The following is a 15,993-nucleotide window of genomic DNA, read 5'->3' as shown; positions in this document are numbered from 1 at the left end:
GAGCAACATTGCTTTTGAAATGGTTCATGTAAAAAGTATCAATAAAAGAGACCAAGAAACAATGATCAGTGGAACTTAAGTAGGATTAGAAGAATGTGGAGATTCATAATGGAGTATGCAACAACATATTAGTCCAGTAAATAAAGACTATAAACATGTTTACTGAGTTTGGAAGTTAGGAGTTTGGTGATTTTGACAAAGAAGTTTCAAGTAATTCAAGCAATTTCTCATCTCCCTAGGTGAAAAAGGAGCAATGCTTTTCAGAAGTACAAATGAAGCTGGGCATGGTGGCACACGCCTGTAATCCCAGTAGCTTGGGAGGCTAAGGCAGGAGGATCATGAGTTCAAAGCCAGCCTCAGCAAAATCGAGGTGCTAAGCAACTCAATGAGACTCTGTGTCTAAATAAAATACAAAATAGGGCTGGGGATGTGGCTCAATGATTAAGTGCTCCTGAGTTCAATCCCCAGTACCAATACAAAGCAAAAAAACAACAAGTACAAATGGGACAATGGAGAATTCAGAGGTGAGGTTAAGGAATGAGATATATTGCTTTATAGAACTCTGATAACCATAATTATGGATTAAGGACATTAGAAATCAAAGAGAGGGACAGCAACCTCTCTCTTCAGTGACATCTCAAGTTCCCACAGCGTCTATACTTTTTCATGTGGAATCAATCACTTGCTTTTCCTACAGAAAAAAAAGATGTCTTGACACACCTGACTACCATTTTACCTTTAGAACACTGCATATGAATTTGTTTTTCTGCTAAGTATTAGACCACATCATATACTGATTTTGTTTCAAAAAAACCACAGAAACCTTGACTTCTGTATTAGTCTGTTTTCCATTACTGTCATGAAATAACTGAAGCTGGGTACTTATAGAGTTTATTTTACTCAGTGTTGGAGATTCAAAGGCCTTGAGCCAGCTCTGTTGAGGACCACATAGTGATAGGATCACAATGACAGTAATACTTGTGGGAGATATCACACCAGAGCACATGGAGGGGCCAGGCTTGCTCTTCTATAACAACTCTCTCTGGAGGAACTAACCAGTGTCCTGCAAGGATTACTTACACTTTCCTGAGGATGATGACCCCAATGACTCAATCACCTTGTCCTGGGCCCCATCTCTTATAGGTACTGCCACTTAATATCACCACACTGGGAACCAAGCTTCCAACACATGAAATCTTGGGAACAAACTCCTTCCAAACCATTGCACTATCTTTACTTCCTTCTAGAAAATTTCCTATTGACATACAGATTAACTGTTTTTATTATTTGCCATACAACATCATATCTGGCTTTGTAACCAACCACTTCCCTGATGTTCGCATGATACTTTCTATAGAGTCCTATGGGCCGGGGGCGGGGGCGTTTGCTGTGCTTGGAGTTAAAGTAAATAGAGGGGCGATGATTTTGTTGTCTAGGAGTTTCCTAAGGGAAGAATATTTATTTTAATAGTTATCACATCCATAGCATATGACAGCACCAAATACAGTAGCCACTCAATAAATGTTTACTGAACCAAAGATGAGATATTTAGCTTGTGCAAGGACATTGTGCATAGGGCTGATAAGCAGGACTGGATGGTTGAGACATTGGGAGTGGTGTGGAGGTAGATGAGGGCAGCAGGGCTTGAAGAGTGGGCTGGGTGGGATCAGAGTGTGAAAGGTCTTCTGTGCCTTAACTAGGACTTGAAATTAGCCACTGCACATTTTAAATAGGGAGGTGACCTGTTCGGATCTCTTTAAAAAAAAATAATCTCTGGAAACAGTGAAGACAATGAATGGAAGAAGTCAAGGGGTGAGAAGAGGCCTAATGACTCTGCTGTAAGAGGCAGATAAGGGTGTGAACTTCAGCTGCTGCAATGGGATAAGAGGAAGCCACCAACAGCCTGGAGAAAATTCAGGTGCAAAGTCAACAGGAATGGTGATTACTGATAATTAAACAAGGAAGTATGAGAACTGGAATTGTTTGGGATGCAGGTGGAGAAAACAGATAATCAGCTTAGTGTCAGACATGCTGGGTGAGGTGAAGTAAGGCTTCTAGGTAACTCAGTTAGGAAGCAAACATTTTAAATATGAAATTAGTGCCAGTTACAGTGGTCTACTAAGCTATGACATTATCAGTTATTTAATTATGAAGCTGCATCCTGTGCCACTGATAATTAGGACAAGGATCATTTTACTATTTTTTACATCACCCAGGCAAAAAACATGACCAAGCCTGTAAGAAACTGTTTGATAATTGTTACCAAATTTTAACCCTGAATTGTAGATATGTCAAAAAAGCCACGTGCAAAAGTTTGAAAATAACCACTGGAGATATTGGGGTTGGAGATGTTACTCAGCAGTAAGGTACTTGCCTAGCATGCTTAAGGAGGAGTCTGACCTCCACCAAAACCATGACAACAATCTTGTGAAGGTATTAGGTGTTGTATTCAAAACTAATTTTAAAAATACTTGTTAAAGTCAAACTCAACCGTAAAACCCAAGAAAAAATATATGAAAAGGAGAAAATACAGAAATCCAAAAATTTAAATTTTAACAATTGCGAATTAAAGTATTCTTTAAAAAGTATTCTTACAAATTCTTTAATTTTTAAAAAAAATGTGATTTCATTAAAAAACAAAAAGCTGCACAAGAGCATTAGTTAAATTTTTTGTATGCTCATGGGTATCTAACCTATAGAAGGATAAGGAATCCGGCTTTGGAATTCAGATACTAAATATAATTGGAATGGATAATGAACTAGAAATCTTGCAGTAAGAACAGACTAGCCAGGCACATGCCGATAATCTCAGCCACTAGGGAGGTTAAGGCCAGAGGATTACAAGACTGGGAAAAAATGAAATAAGGGCTAAGGATGTAGCTCAGTGGTGCAGCACTTGATAGCCTGTGTAAGGCCATGGGATCAATCTCTAGTCAGTCTCTCTCTCTCTCTCTCTCTCTCTCTCTCTCACACACACACACACACACACACACACACACACTATACTGTGTTAAATCAAACATTTTATCAAAAGAAATCTCACCCAGAACCAGGTGTGGTGGCACATGCCTGTAACCCCAGCAGTTCGGGAGGCTGAGGCAGGAGGATCACAAGTTCAAAGCCAGCCTCAGCAAAAGCAAGGTGCTAAGCAACTCAGTGAGACCCTGTCTCTAAATAAAATACAAAATAGGACTGGGGATGTGGCTCAGTGATTTAGTGAACCTGAGTTTAATCCCCAGTCCCACCCCCCTCAAAAAAAGGATATCTCACCCAGAATCAATTTCTTTAAACAAAAAGAGGGATATCTAAAATATTGAAATTGTTCCATGGATATACATGGACAAACCCTCTATACACCATTAAAATAAAATACCAACTAAAATGCCTCTGTGCCATTTTAGGTCAAATCTGAATTTCTCCAGACTGTAGAATACTCTCTTATTATACATAAAAGAAACTGCCTCATGGAAAAGATAAGTTTTGGTAACTGGATATTCTGGAGTATTGAAATGATTCAATTCAGAAGAAATTGTACTCTTCTTTGAAGACTAATAGTTTTTTTTGGCGAGACATTGTATAATCCAATGTGTCAATAGAACATTGTCTTAAAAAACAGAAAGTTCTAAATTATCCTCTTACACAAGGTCAATCTCTGCCATTTCCCAGAGTGGGAAGGACAGAGCAGGCATTTTGCAATGACTTTGGTTCTTATTCTCTTTGAAATATATTAATGTAGCCCATCTATTGTAGTATTGGTTATGAATTTCTTCTATCACATCATCATCAGGACTAAAACCCCTCAAGGATGTACAAATACCATATCACTTTCCTGTTTTATATCAATATTTTAAAAGTAGTGATTGGCTCTATTCTGAGAAATAACTTTGGCTTCCTTCTGTGGAATGGCTATGAAAATTAATTCTACATGTTCCAAAGATATTAACTTTTTTTTCTAAAATATTGCCACTATTAAGTGATATTTCTTCTCTAGTATTTTAAATGGGTGAGATTATACATAACTATCTTATTAGGGTCAATGATAGAATTCAGAAAAAAAATCACAAAAGGTGTGAATATCTATTAAGATATGCTCTATGTTGAATGGTCTTCTATTAAGAAACATAGGAAAATTAAACTGAAAATTTAAAGCATCTTTTCTAACAAATAAACCAAGTGATTACAAAGTTGGGGACGTAGCTCAGTGGCAGAGTGCTTGCTTTGTATGTGCAAGAGACTGGGTTTGATTCCCAGCATCACAAAAATAAAATAAATACATAAACTACTGATCTAACATTTATCTATATTTGGTTGTTTCTCTTAAGTTCATACTGTTTTAGGATGTCTTAATACCTACTAGTTCATTTTGTTAATTCAACATGGAGTCTCATATTAAAGACTCACATATTATTTTCCTATAAACATCAAAGAAAAATCAAGCTCCTTTTCTTTCCAATTAAGATTATATTTAATTCTAAGTTTCAATACATAGGCAGAGTAAAAGGGTAAAATCATATTGATGAATTTTTGAATTTCAGGCATTGATTGAACTTTTGTGCTTATGTCTGGAAAAATGAAATCCTTTAAAAGCAGTTCGTAATCATTGTAAAACCCCAATCGATGTCTGCCTCACATCTGGCAATAATGAAAACAAATTAACAATAAGATTTTGAAAATCTGGCAGTACGATAAAGCCAAGCACACAAAATTATTTCTCTGTTCTTAGTCACTGGTGGTCCAAGAAAGGATCAACTTCCTGTCTTGGACTCTGGCTTCTAAATTAAAGGAGGAAAATCTTAAGGCATTTGGGTTCAGACTTCTGGCTCACAAACAACTAAGGCCTAAACTCACTGAGCAGGAAACCTTTACCTCCAACGTATCCTCAGAGAAAAATCTGCTTTTCCAATCGCTGCTTTCAGTTTAGTTCAAAGAACTGCAAATGGCATAGATTCACCCCTTCAAGTTTAGGAGATTTTAAAGCTTAATATGCTATATTAAGTTCTTTCATGCCAATTTAATTTATCCTGGGAAAGAGGGCTTTCTTCAAACTACACATATGAACAAGGATTTACTTAAAGAAAAAAGTCCAGTTTTGTCACCCAAATTATTGAACTTAATAAGTTTACCTCATTTAATTACTTTAAACTAGGTCACCTAGTTTTGAAAATGTGACTATGCTCATTTTTCTGTGTATAGATAGGTCTGTCATGTAAGATTTTTTACTTAATACTGTAAAACAAATTTTTGTGTGTTTAAGTAACAGATTTGATGTCTAGCTTTTAACCAATGGAGTAGCAATGACCAAATTAGGAAAATATTTTTAATTCTTAAAGAATGTTGCAGAGTAGCTTGGAAGTGCCATTTATATACAAACTGCTCATATAGCAGAAAAAATAATAAGAACAGGAAAGAATTCTATCAGTATCCTATTATGACCTAGAATACAGGATGGAATTTCATCTCTATTATAGCCCTTCAAGCTACTGAGAGGTGCCATAAACTACTCTTGTTACAATCCAAGGATGGTGGATATGAACTATTTGGATAACAGAAGGCATTTTTGTAATTAAGGAGACATGGGTTGAACAGTGATTTAAGTAATGGTGGTTGTTCTGTTTTACACCAGACGACAACAACAGTTCTTTCTTTGTTTGTAGAGCTAAAAATAAATGGATTTTTCTCAAAGCTTTGTAGGTCTGTGTTGTTTACAGTGTGCTTTCAGGGGTACCAATGTGATTTGAACCTGTATTACAACAATCCTGAGAGGCAGGCAGAATGGTCATTTTTGTCTTGTCTTTAATGGGCTGGATATAATTTTCATCAATTTGTGATGCAATAATATGGACTAATTAAGTTTTAAGTGTGTTAAAAACCAGAAAAATTACTATGGTATAAATGGGGCGTGGCATCAAAATGACATGTTTTATTAAATGTAATGTGCAAAATAAAATGAAGTGACCTCTATTCAAAAAAGGTACAAGACAGGAATTATTTAAAAGGCTTTAGTACTCATTTTCAATAAAAAGAATTCTGGCATTATAAAAATACATAAAATAGTTGTGGATTTATACCATTAATTTACATAAGGGTTTTTTTTTTGCATAAAACAAAGTTATAAAATACTTTAAAAGGTATTTTTATATGAAAGTTACTCCCAGTATAAAATTTTTATAACTTTTTGTAATTTTGGTTCATCTGTATAAATAAGGCATTCTGTCCTTTTAAAATTCATAACTCCATTTAAAAACATAGGATTCTTTCTCTTTTAAATAAAAGTCCACTTGAGGTAGTATGTTAAAGCTTTTCTTTGGTCCCATTCAGTCTATGTGTCCAAGTCATAAGACTGAAAATTTGGAGTCCTGTAGTTTTCTAAGGTCTGTTTATAAGTACAAGTGTGATTTTCTTCCTGAAAATCTGTCCTTTCTTTCTCTTCCTCTGACTCACAGTCCAAGTCAGGGGAAGAAGGAGCTTTCAAGCAAAAGGCTCTGGGCTGAAAATCCAATGGCTGTCCAAAGCTTGAAAAGGCATCTAGGTGAGGTCTCCTCAGAGGCTTTCCAAACGTACCTGAAAGAAAAACATCCCTTGAGCTCGCAGGTACTTTACTAGCATGTAAATCAACATGATACACAGCAAATGAAGAAGCATCTTGCTGCATCAACACGAATAAGCTCTGTATACATTCCACATCATGCTACTCAGGAGTTTGTGCATCTGTGCTATGGACAGATATAAGAATACATTAACATATAATGCAGAAGATGACATCAAAACTTCTTCTTATCCACTGAACAAGTGCATCTACTCTTTACCATTTTTCATGGCCTGTAGTAATATTAATTATTGCACAACAAAGTGCCTGAAGTATGCCAACACGCATTCCCCCAAATCCTCCCTTCAGTACTGAAGAGCCCACAATCTCCACACAAGTCACACAGATAGTAATGCATAAGCTAACTGTGCCTGAATATAGAAAGTTTCTTTTAAAATAACCCTGTGCCTTACCCTTTCTTCATTTTCATTTTTCCAAAAAGGAGAATAAACAATCACACCACGACAAAACACAAAAATTTCTTAAAAGCTGTGTAAAATAAAATTCTACTTTTTTCAACAAAAAACAAAAACACCAAGGAGAGTTGTGGCTCATTTTCCCACACTGCTCCTTTCAGTGAAAAGAGGATCTCAGTTCTTTCGTACCATTGTTCCCATGCACTGGACCAAAAAATCCACAAGCTTCTCTTGGTGCCAGCCAATGTCTACCACCACCAGCTTGGGCATTAAGGCTGGATGGCCTCCTTTGCCAAAGGTAGTTCAGCTTGTCTGACTAAGCAGCTGTTGCTAGGTAGGATGCTGTTTTCCACCCCTCTACCGTGGGTTCAGTTAGGAGCCACCAGACATACCAAACCACAATCATGCAGAGCACACAGCTCCACCCCAAAAGCTGCCAGAGCCCAAAACCACTTTTTCCACATGGCTGACAAGCTCAGCTCCTAAGTCATTCCCTAAACTCTTGTCTTCTAGTTGCCACACACAGAGTTACCCAGAAAGCTCCCAAGTCTTAGTTATAGATTAAATACAGAACCAAGTACAATCCCTACCTCTGACTCTACATTTAGAAACATTTATACTAGCTCTTTGGATATCATGGTAACATCATTAAGGAAAAAAAAAAAACACACGCTGACATCAAAGCTCTTGCTACATGCAACTTGGAGTCTGGGGTGGAAACTAGGCATCTAATAATTTAATAAACTTACCCATGAAAGAATTACTTGAAGTTACTGACGCTGGCTCTGGATTCGTACTAAAATCTAAAGAGGACTTGTTCAGACACATGTTTTTCATTGCAGGCGCTTCATTCTGAGAGTAGCCGGAGTGAATGACCTTCCTCATGTGAGAAGGCCACCCTAGGTTACTGAAGCTCCGCTCACAGGGTTCTTCTGAGGAATGTGAACACGGGTAGCACTCCTTTTTCTTTATGTAACCAGGCTCATAGTGGTCCATTAAAGCTGTTCTTGGGTCTGGACTGCAACCTTTTTAATTGGGCACGCATACCAGAAGGAGACATAGTTAGCGCTTCTAGAAATCTTTCTAGGAAACAGAAGAAATAAGGATGAATGCCACACACCTGCATGATAGGCTTCAAAGGGATCTGGGCCATACACGTTCCCCTTCAAATACACAGGGCCTGAAGATCCCAAAAAGGGACAGAGGAACGGATCTGTGGCAGCTTCCACGTCAGCTTCACTGCTGTTGTCAATGTGGCAGGTCCCTTTAAAACACAAATCCAAGTCACTGAGTCAATTTTACTCATAGTGCCATTCAAGGTTTTCTCCAATTTTAGCATTTTACATACTTTAAGATAGAAATTTGGATAGAACATGATATAAAAGAAAACCTGCATAAATGTATAGGTCCCCCCCATTTTCCCCAATTTATTGAAGCCTATGGATGATACCCAAGTAATTTTGGGGCAGCTCACTGAAGGAGGGTCCAATTGGCACTGAATAGGGCATCTGGTTTCTAAGGGAAACTGATCTGTGTTTGGATTCTGCAGCCAAAGCACTAAAGGTTTAAGCCACATCCTACAAAATATCACAGATGAACAGAACCAGGGATTGGCATTTGATTTATGACCGCCTAGCACCCAGCTCAAAGATGAGGCCTGGCCAAAAAAAAAAAAAATAAAATAAAATCACTTATAGGCAGTTGAACTAACAGCACAAAAAATGATATGTCAGTTAGTAAAAGATACAGAAGTCCAAGGATAAACAACAATGTCAAGGTTAAGGTTGTCATGACAGGCCACATGCCTGGGAGGCAGAAAGTGAGGGCTTAGAAGGTGGGTGAGGGTCTGAGAGAGCAGCAGACATGCAGAGTGACCCAGCAATGTTGGGTTTCTAGACCTCTCTTGGAACAGACCCATCTCCTGGCTACATCTGGGCAGCTTGACATTATGCTCCAATTCTGTCCTTCAGGTTTTCATACATGTCTCTTTAATTAACCTCATTATATTTGAATGAGTTTGGGGCTCTGCTTTTTGCTACCAAATGGGCCTAGCCAGAATATTCATGCCCAGATATCCTTTTATCTCTACAGTGCTAGTACCAACTTGCCAAGCGCCCTGTTATGCTTTATGTAATTGTTTGTCTCACCACTGACTAAACTGAAAAATTGAAAACAAATACTCTTCCCTCCTAACTAGGAAGTCTGGCATAGAGCAAATACTCAATAAATGCTTGTGGTTAAAAAAAAAAAATGGTAAAATGTTTGAAATAACATCAATGATTCCACTTGCTGAGTCCTTGGTCTGTGCCAAGCACTGTGTAGTTTTCCATTTTCACAACCACCTCGCCAGTGAGCACTGTCACTGCCCAACCTACACAGGGAATGGGTGTGTGCCAAGACTACTCCTGTACCATCCTGCCTCCACCACGACCCTCAAAAACATGGAGCACCTAAAACAAGGGTCAGAATAGATATCTCTAACAGAAGGAATTTAAATCATTTGACTTTGGAGACCAGGTATGAAACTATTTAAGGAGAAAGGATATTCAGGGCCAAATATAAGGAAATATTACACTGCGTGGAGGACTTAAATTTTGCTTAAACTGCCTGTTTCCTTATATTGCCAGAAACAATGATTATCTAGTATTTAAGAGGAGAATATAAAACCATATAATTTCAGTTTTGCTAGTGATCTTAGGCCATGTCCTAAATATCAGTGTTTCAATTTCTTATAAAAGTTAATATTACAGATGAGCCTCCTACCATATGATTTCAAACAACTACAGTCATGGTTATTTTAAACACTCACCAGAACTGTCATGTTGTGGTAGGAAAAACCCACCTCCTGACGAAGTGACGAACTGGTGGTGGCTTCCACTTTCTGAAGAGATGTACCCATCCTGTCTGTCGGCTAATGTTCCCTGAGATGACAAATAACTAGGGATATCTGCTGGCAAGTTGGTCTCATCTGTAAAAAAAAAAAAAAAAAAAAAAAAAAAAAAAAGCATTCTGTCAACCAAAAATGAATGTCATTGTCCCCCAGGCTTTCCAGATGAACAGGAGATACTACTGCTTTGGTCGCTCCACAAATGAAGTAAGGGAAGATCAACTCTGGCAAAACTATCCAGATGTGTGGTATTCGGGAGATGCAAAGGAGGGCTTTTGGGCCCTGGGAAACATAAGCTGATGTGCTAGTTTATCACCTACTGGACGCAACTCCAAATTTCAAAACAAATATATAAAAAGATAAAAGACTCAAGAATTTTCATAGGATAGTAACTAAATCTTTGAATGATACTTGATTTGATATCTCAGTTTGCACAAATTAGTCAAGATGGCCCCATCCTGACTCACAATTACAGTCCCAGTGAATTCCCTTTACAATCCCCTTTACAAAAATGCTGTAAAGGGGAATCCTGGGAAGTCTAAGGTCACGCGTGGCTCTCCACCACCGTCCTGTGAGACTATTTTACTCTGATTTTATCTCACAGCCACCAGGATAGTCTAATGAGGTTTTAATAAAAAGTATTAATCTTTAAATATTAGCTTTATTCCAGGCTGAGTGTTACTTTTAGTTAACAATATTTCTGCAGCTTGAAACGAATGAGTCACCATTCTGAAATGGGCTCAGACTGTAAGACACACACTCTAGAAAAAATGACTGCAGAACCACAAACACGTGACCACAGCATCCCGTGCCACACTTCTGCCGACGCACCTGTGTTGGTAATGCTGCAGTCCTCGTTCCTCCGCCGGGTGTGGTATATGATGACCACCCACACCAGCGACGTGCCCACCACACAGCAAACCACAGCTATGATCACCACGCCCACGGTGGCCCAGCCATCCTCGTCCAAAGACGGGGCGGTCATCTGAGGAGAGTCGCAGGTGGGAGTGGGGATCACACTAAGGCGCACGTTGCCCCTCTCAGTGCCAAGGGTATTGGACATTTCACACGTGTATTTTCCAGCATCGCTGACATCAGAGTCCACGATAATCAGCAGCTGATTGCCTGCTGCAAAAAAGTGCCTTTCAGTCACCAACAAAGGGCTGTCATCTTTGGTCCAGTTCAGTCTGGGTGGAGGGCTACCGCCAGCAATGCACTGCAGCACGGCCGTCTCGCCCTTGGTTACCGTTCGGTCTAACAGAGGCCGCAAGAAGGATGGCGTTTCTGAAAGGGCAAGTTACAGTTTTAATTTCCTAAGTGAAATCTGTTTCCCATATCAGGACAACTAGCATTTTTATTCAAATTGCAGCCTAAAATCTTGAGCTCCCCAAAGAGGCTGGACATCTCTCTTAAAGAGCCTAAAAACAATGCAACCTTTGGGTTTTTGTTACTCTGCTTTCATTTACTCCTAACACCAGGTAAGGAAGATAACTACTACTTTCAGCTCAATCTCCTTCCTTCTTGCCAAGGTTAGAAAACTGGTAGTGGGGGGAAGTTGATAAAATAGTTTTTAAAAATAGAAAAAATATATTAAAATAATTTGAAGAATTAGAGTGTGTTGGCAGATTTATAAAAAAAAAAAAACAAAAAACAAAAAAAAACAACTCCAGAATGCTTATATTCTTAAGGTGAAACTTTGTATTGTCAAATGCGCTTAGGTATAAATTAAAATTCTAAACATGATTTACTTTTATTATTTGATATCTTAATAGGTTACTTTAACTTTTTCAAAGATGTGTTATTACTATAATGTAATCACAGTTGTAAGAAGCATTTGTTTAGGTAAAAGATTAAACAAGAACCTTGGTTTCTAGAGTGGTATGGGAGGCTGAGAAGGGAGAACAGGTCCTTCCCAATATGTTCATACATTTATTTTTTGTTCTTTATAGTGTTAAAAGACTGTGGAGAATATGCAACATGCCCAGTAGAAGGCAGTAATCCTGGCAAAAATGAAAGAGGTCAAAGCTTTTACTTGTTCCCTCTCCTAGGGACGGAAAAATTCACCTCCTGGGCCATTGATGTAGAGGTGCAAAGCTTTGCTGGTTTCACAGCTTTGGGGAAGCCCTTTTTTCTTTCTAGCAACAGACAGTGCCCTATGGTTTTCTTCCCACCAAGGCTCTGGTGTGAGCCCATAATATTTGCAGGACTGATACAAACTGCAGAGTGGCCAGGAATCCTCTTACCCAGCACCGTCAGAGTTGCATTTGCAGAAATGCTTCCTGCACTGTTCTGAGCTGTGCAGCTGTACACCCCAATGTCCTCTATCTTCACGTCTACGATGAAGAATACGTCGTCCTCGGGCATCACGTGCATGCGTCTCTCCCTTGCGGCAGGAAAGTCAGTACCTCCGTCCTTCTGCCAGGCTATCTGAGGAGTAGGGTGTCCCACGGCTGCGCACTCCAAGCGTGCCATGGCCCCGGCTCGGATGGTGAGGTCCATCGGGGTTTTGGTGAATGAGGGAAGCACTGAAATCAAAAGGCAGCGCAGGCATGAGTGTCAGGGCCTTGGGAGGGTCCGCCTGTATCCACCCTGATTCCTTCGTATTCCAAATGCCCCTGACAAAGGTAGGACAGGCTTAGTGCTGACTTCAGGACAGGGAAACTGAGACAGATGCAGTAACCTGCTCAGGATTACACAGGGATAGAAGTGAGGGAGTCAGGATGAAAGACAGGTCATGTGATCCTCAGACTGAAGGGCTCCCTGCTATAATTCTGGGCACTTTTAGTTTAATCAATAACTAAGATCTTCAGCAAGTCAATTGATCTCTTTCTACTATGACTATTCATTTCATCTAGTTTTTAAATTTTTTCTTAAGTCCATCTTAGAGGCCCTAACATTTTAAGACTTTAGATATGTTCTATACTATGATTTTAATTCAAAATATTCTATGTGCCAGGCCTCAATAATTATTTGTTGAATGAATGTGTTAATGAATCACACAAAAAGCTTCTGTCATGCAGATACTAAAGGTTAAATGATAAAGTGGTAAGGGTCCTCTTATAAAACTATGCCTGGGGTTGGGGTTGTGGCTCAGCGGTAGAGTACTTGCCTAGCAAGTGTGAGGCACTGGGTTCAATCCTCAGCACCACATAAAAATAAAATAAAAGTTAGTGTGTCCACCTACAACTAAAAAACATTTATATATACACACACACACACACACACACACATATGTATATGTGTGTATATATATATATATATGTATACCTAACACACATAGGAAATAGCGATATAACTTTATTAACAGTAGCTGACATTAACTGTATTTATAGGTACTAACTAGATTCTAATGCATTCTGCTAAGTACTTTATACACAATATTTTACTTAGTGATCATAATACCTATGAGGTGGGCACTATTATCCTTAATTAGAAGACTGGAAACAGAGGTACAGAGACGTTGAGTAATTTGCTGAAAGTAACACAGCTTTAGCCTGGAGTGGCAGGATTCACATTCAGATCTCTGAGTTAAAGGCAGTGTGTTTTGATGATACACTTGGTGGCCTCTCCAATCAGGGTGGTAGATTGTGAACTCCCACACACCAAAACATGTCTGCTACAGTTCTGAGTCTGATTCATCCTATCATATTGAGTGAGGTGTCAACAGCGTAATAACTGCTGGCTTAGATAGAAATAATTGAGAATCTTAATTTTGTGGAGTAAGAGATACGGAAAGGAAGAGTCAGGTGGGAAACTATGAGACAGGAAAGACAGGGTTAGGAATGAGAGAGGGAGAAAGAAAACCATGTGTTTTCTGTTTCTACAAGTTGTCTTCCAATGCAAAAAGGAAAAGTAGGATTACATACTATTCACTGTAAGCTTGGCTTTGACAGAGTAGGAGGAACCAAAGTGATTGGAGATGACACACTGGTATTTCCCTTCGCTAGCAAATTCCACATTGCGCAGCCGAAGAATGGTGGTGTATTCCATCACCTCACCACCCTGGGCCCGGAGGTGTGCATAATTTTCCATCTCAGCATCGTGCAGTAGTTCATTGTCTTTTTTCCAGGCGAAAGTCATTGGGGAATCACTGCTGCTGGCAGCTGAGCAGATAAAACTCAGATTGGAGCCTTTTATTGCTGACTGCGTTTCTGGCTGAACCGTGATCTGGGGTTTGGGAAAATCATCTGTTTGAAATGGAGAGGAGGAAACAACAATGTGAAGGCTCCAGAGTCTGAACACTGCTCAAACCTGAGCACCAAGGAGTGCAAAACCAAAAGCATCTTAGGCTCAACCTCTGTGTGTGTTTTACAGACAGCCCAGCAGATGCGGCTGAAGCAATAGCCTGGGACAATGTTTGTAAAGCAATCTATTCATGTCACCTGGAGACAGACTGATCTGCCCGCTGTGGTTACCTGGGAAAAGACTGCTGTCTTGAAACTATCAGAAAACCCAGTTTTTTTCCAGATGCCTTGTGCTTTGTATAAATGTAAGAAGAAAGCAGTTAAGAAGTCACAAGGGAAATGAGACAATATTTAAAACTGAGCAATGTGGTAGGATCACAATGGTTGACAGCAATTAAGTGATTATTTCTAAAGAGCCAGCAGAGAGGATTTTCAATGTTCCCACCACCAAGAACTGGTGCATGTCTGAGGTGACAGATACACGTCACCCTGATCATGACAGTGTGTATATGTATTGAAGCATCACACTGTGCTCCATAGATGTACCATTAACATGTGTTAATTAAACTATTTTAAAAAGAACAAGGTTAGGAAACTTCCAAGTTCATGAACAATCTTTGAATGCTACTATCAGGAACTATAATTTGTCCTGTATTCTCCACAAATAAGGAACAGCAAAATTAAGAGAGAAAATACCAATCGTAATAATCAGTATCACCAAAGAGAGTAATTAACACCCCATCTACCAAAAACAGAGCCAATATTAAAAACAAGTAATTCAGGTAGAGCCAAAAAAAAAAAAAAAACCAACCAGAAAAAGAAAAGAAAATCCTGTAGTAAACGAGAAGCATCTCCAAGTCTAACAGTGAGACACTAGTTCTGGCCTGGAGTTCAGAGCAGCCAATCAATCACGCTGCTGTTCTACCCTGTCAAAGCTACATTATAATTACAGCTGAGCAAGTCTTTCATTCTAAGCCGTTATTTTTAGTTCTCTGGTACTTTTTGGAAAAGTCACCTTTTTTGAACTTCAGTTTCTAAGAGATGGTCTAAACCCAGAAGGAAACTGATCTCCCAATATGTATTATTTGGGTGATCTGAAATAAATAACCTTTTATGTGTGTGAATGAAACATGGAGGATACCCTGATAAAGCCAGTGCTGCCAATTTTCAATGCTATACTGCATGTTGTAAACAAGATTTTCCTAGAATTCTCATCTGATAAATCAGGGTTCAGACTCATAATAACGTATAGGTTAATGTATAGGTATTTGTTTCAAACTAATAAGGAGCTTATTCTTAAGATTAAAGAACTGAGAAATAAGGACCATGGGAAAGGAGTAACTCAGGCCTTTACAGATGAATGCCAAAAGCTTATTTGGATCCAAGAGCTACATCAGAGATTTTATTTCCAGAAACTACTGATACTATTTAATGCTGCAACCAAATATATATATATAGTAGGCAAAGCAGTGTTGAGTAGATATGTAAATGCTACTGTAAAATATAGTTCTGAAGTATCTTCACATGCTTAAATTTAAGCAAATTTGGACTGCACGTTTTATACACACATTTATTTTTATAAAGATTTCCCTAGTAGCTAACAGTGAACAGCAGTGTAGTGTTATATAGTAGATAGAATATGCATCAGAGATGGAAACCTCAGTTTTCAATTGCAATCTGCTACTGACTAGCAATGTGAACTTTGGATAAGCAGACTTGTAATGCAGCTATTCTCAAGTGCTAGAACAATGGACCTTAAAATCATTACCATGAATTCAAATTTGCTATTACTTGTAATGCTTTACTCACCAACAGTTAATTTTAAAGCACCCTAAAAATCCTTAGCTACAAAATTTTCTCTTTTCTACAAGTTTTACAATAAACCCTAGAGTTGAGAAGAGCAGAAAGCAGTTAAGAAAC

At 38.7% G+C, this 15,993-nt stretch overlaps 1 protein-coding gene across 1 annotated transcript in view; it reads right to left on the bottom strand.

Moving 5' to 3' along the window:
- Positions 1 to 5,985: 5,985 nt before the first annotated feature.
- The window catches only part of Lrig3 (leucine rich repeats and immunoglobulin like domains 3), a 45,242-nt gene continuing 35,234 nt past the window's right edge, over positions 5,986 to 15,993 (bottom strand). Inside the window, exons 13-19 of the mRNA XM_046466767.2 lie at positions 13,756 to 14,076; positions 12,133 to 12,414; positions 10,721 to 11,173; positions 9,812 to 9,970; positions 8,123 to 8,266; positions 7,752 to 8,027; positions 5,986 to 6,561 (exon numbers count right to left, since the gene is read on the bottom strand). Of these exons, the coding sequence (XP_046322723.1) occupies positions 6,320 to 6,561; positions 7,752 to 8,027; positions 8,123 to 8,266; positions 9,812 to 9,970; positions 10,721 to 11,173; positions 12,133 to 12,414; positions 13,756 to 14,076 (1,877 nt within the window). The 3' untranslated portion in view covers positions 5,986 to 6,319. The remainder of the gene's footprint in view (positions 6,562 to 7,751; positions 8,028 to 8,122; positions 8,267 to 9,811; positions 9,971 to 10,720; positions 11,174 to 12,132; positions 12,415 to 13,755; positions 14,077 to 15,993) is intronic.

This window comes from Marmota monax, unplaced genomic scaffold (genome assembly GCF_021218885.2).
Source record: "Marmota monax isolate L192 unplaced genomic scaffold, Marmota_monax_Labrador192_F-V1.1 WCK01_AAM20220418_F8-fsc00151, whole genome shotgun sequence".
Classification (NCBI taxonomy): Eukaryota; Metazoa; Chordata; class Mammalia; order Rodentia; family Sciuridae; genus Marmota; species Marmota monax.
Note: the sequence above shows the minus strand (reverse complement) of the source record. Positions and strands in the feature narration are given on the sequence as shown.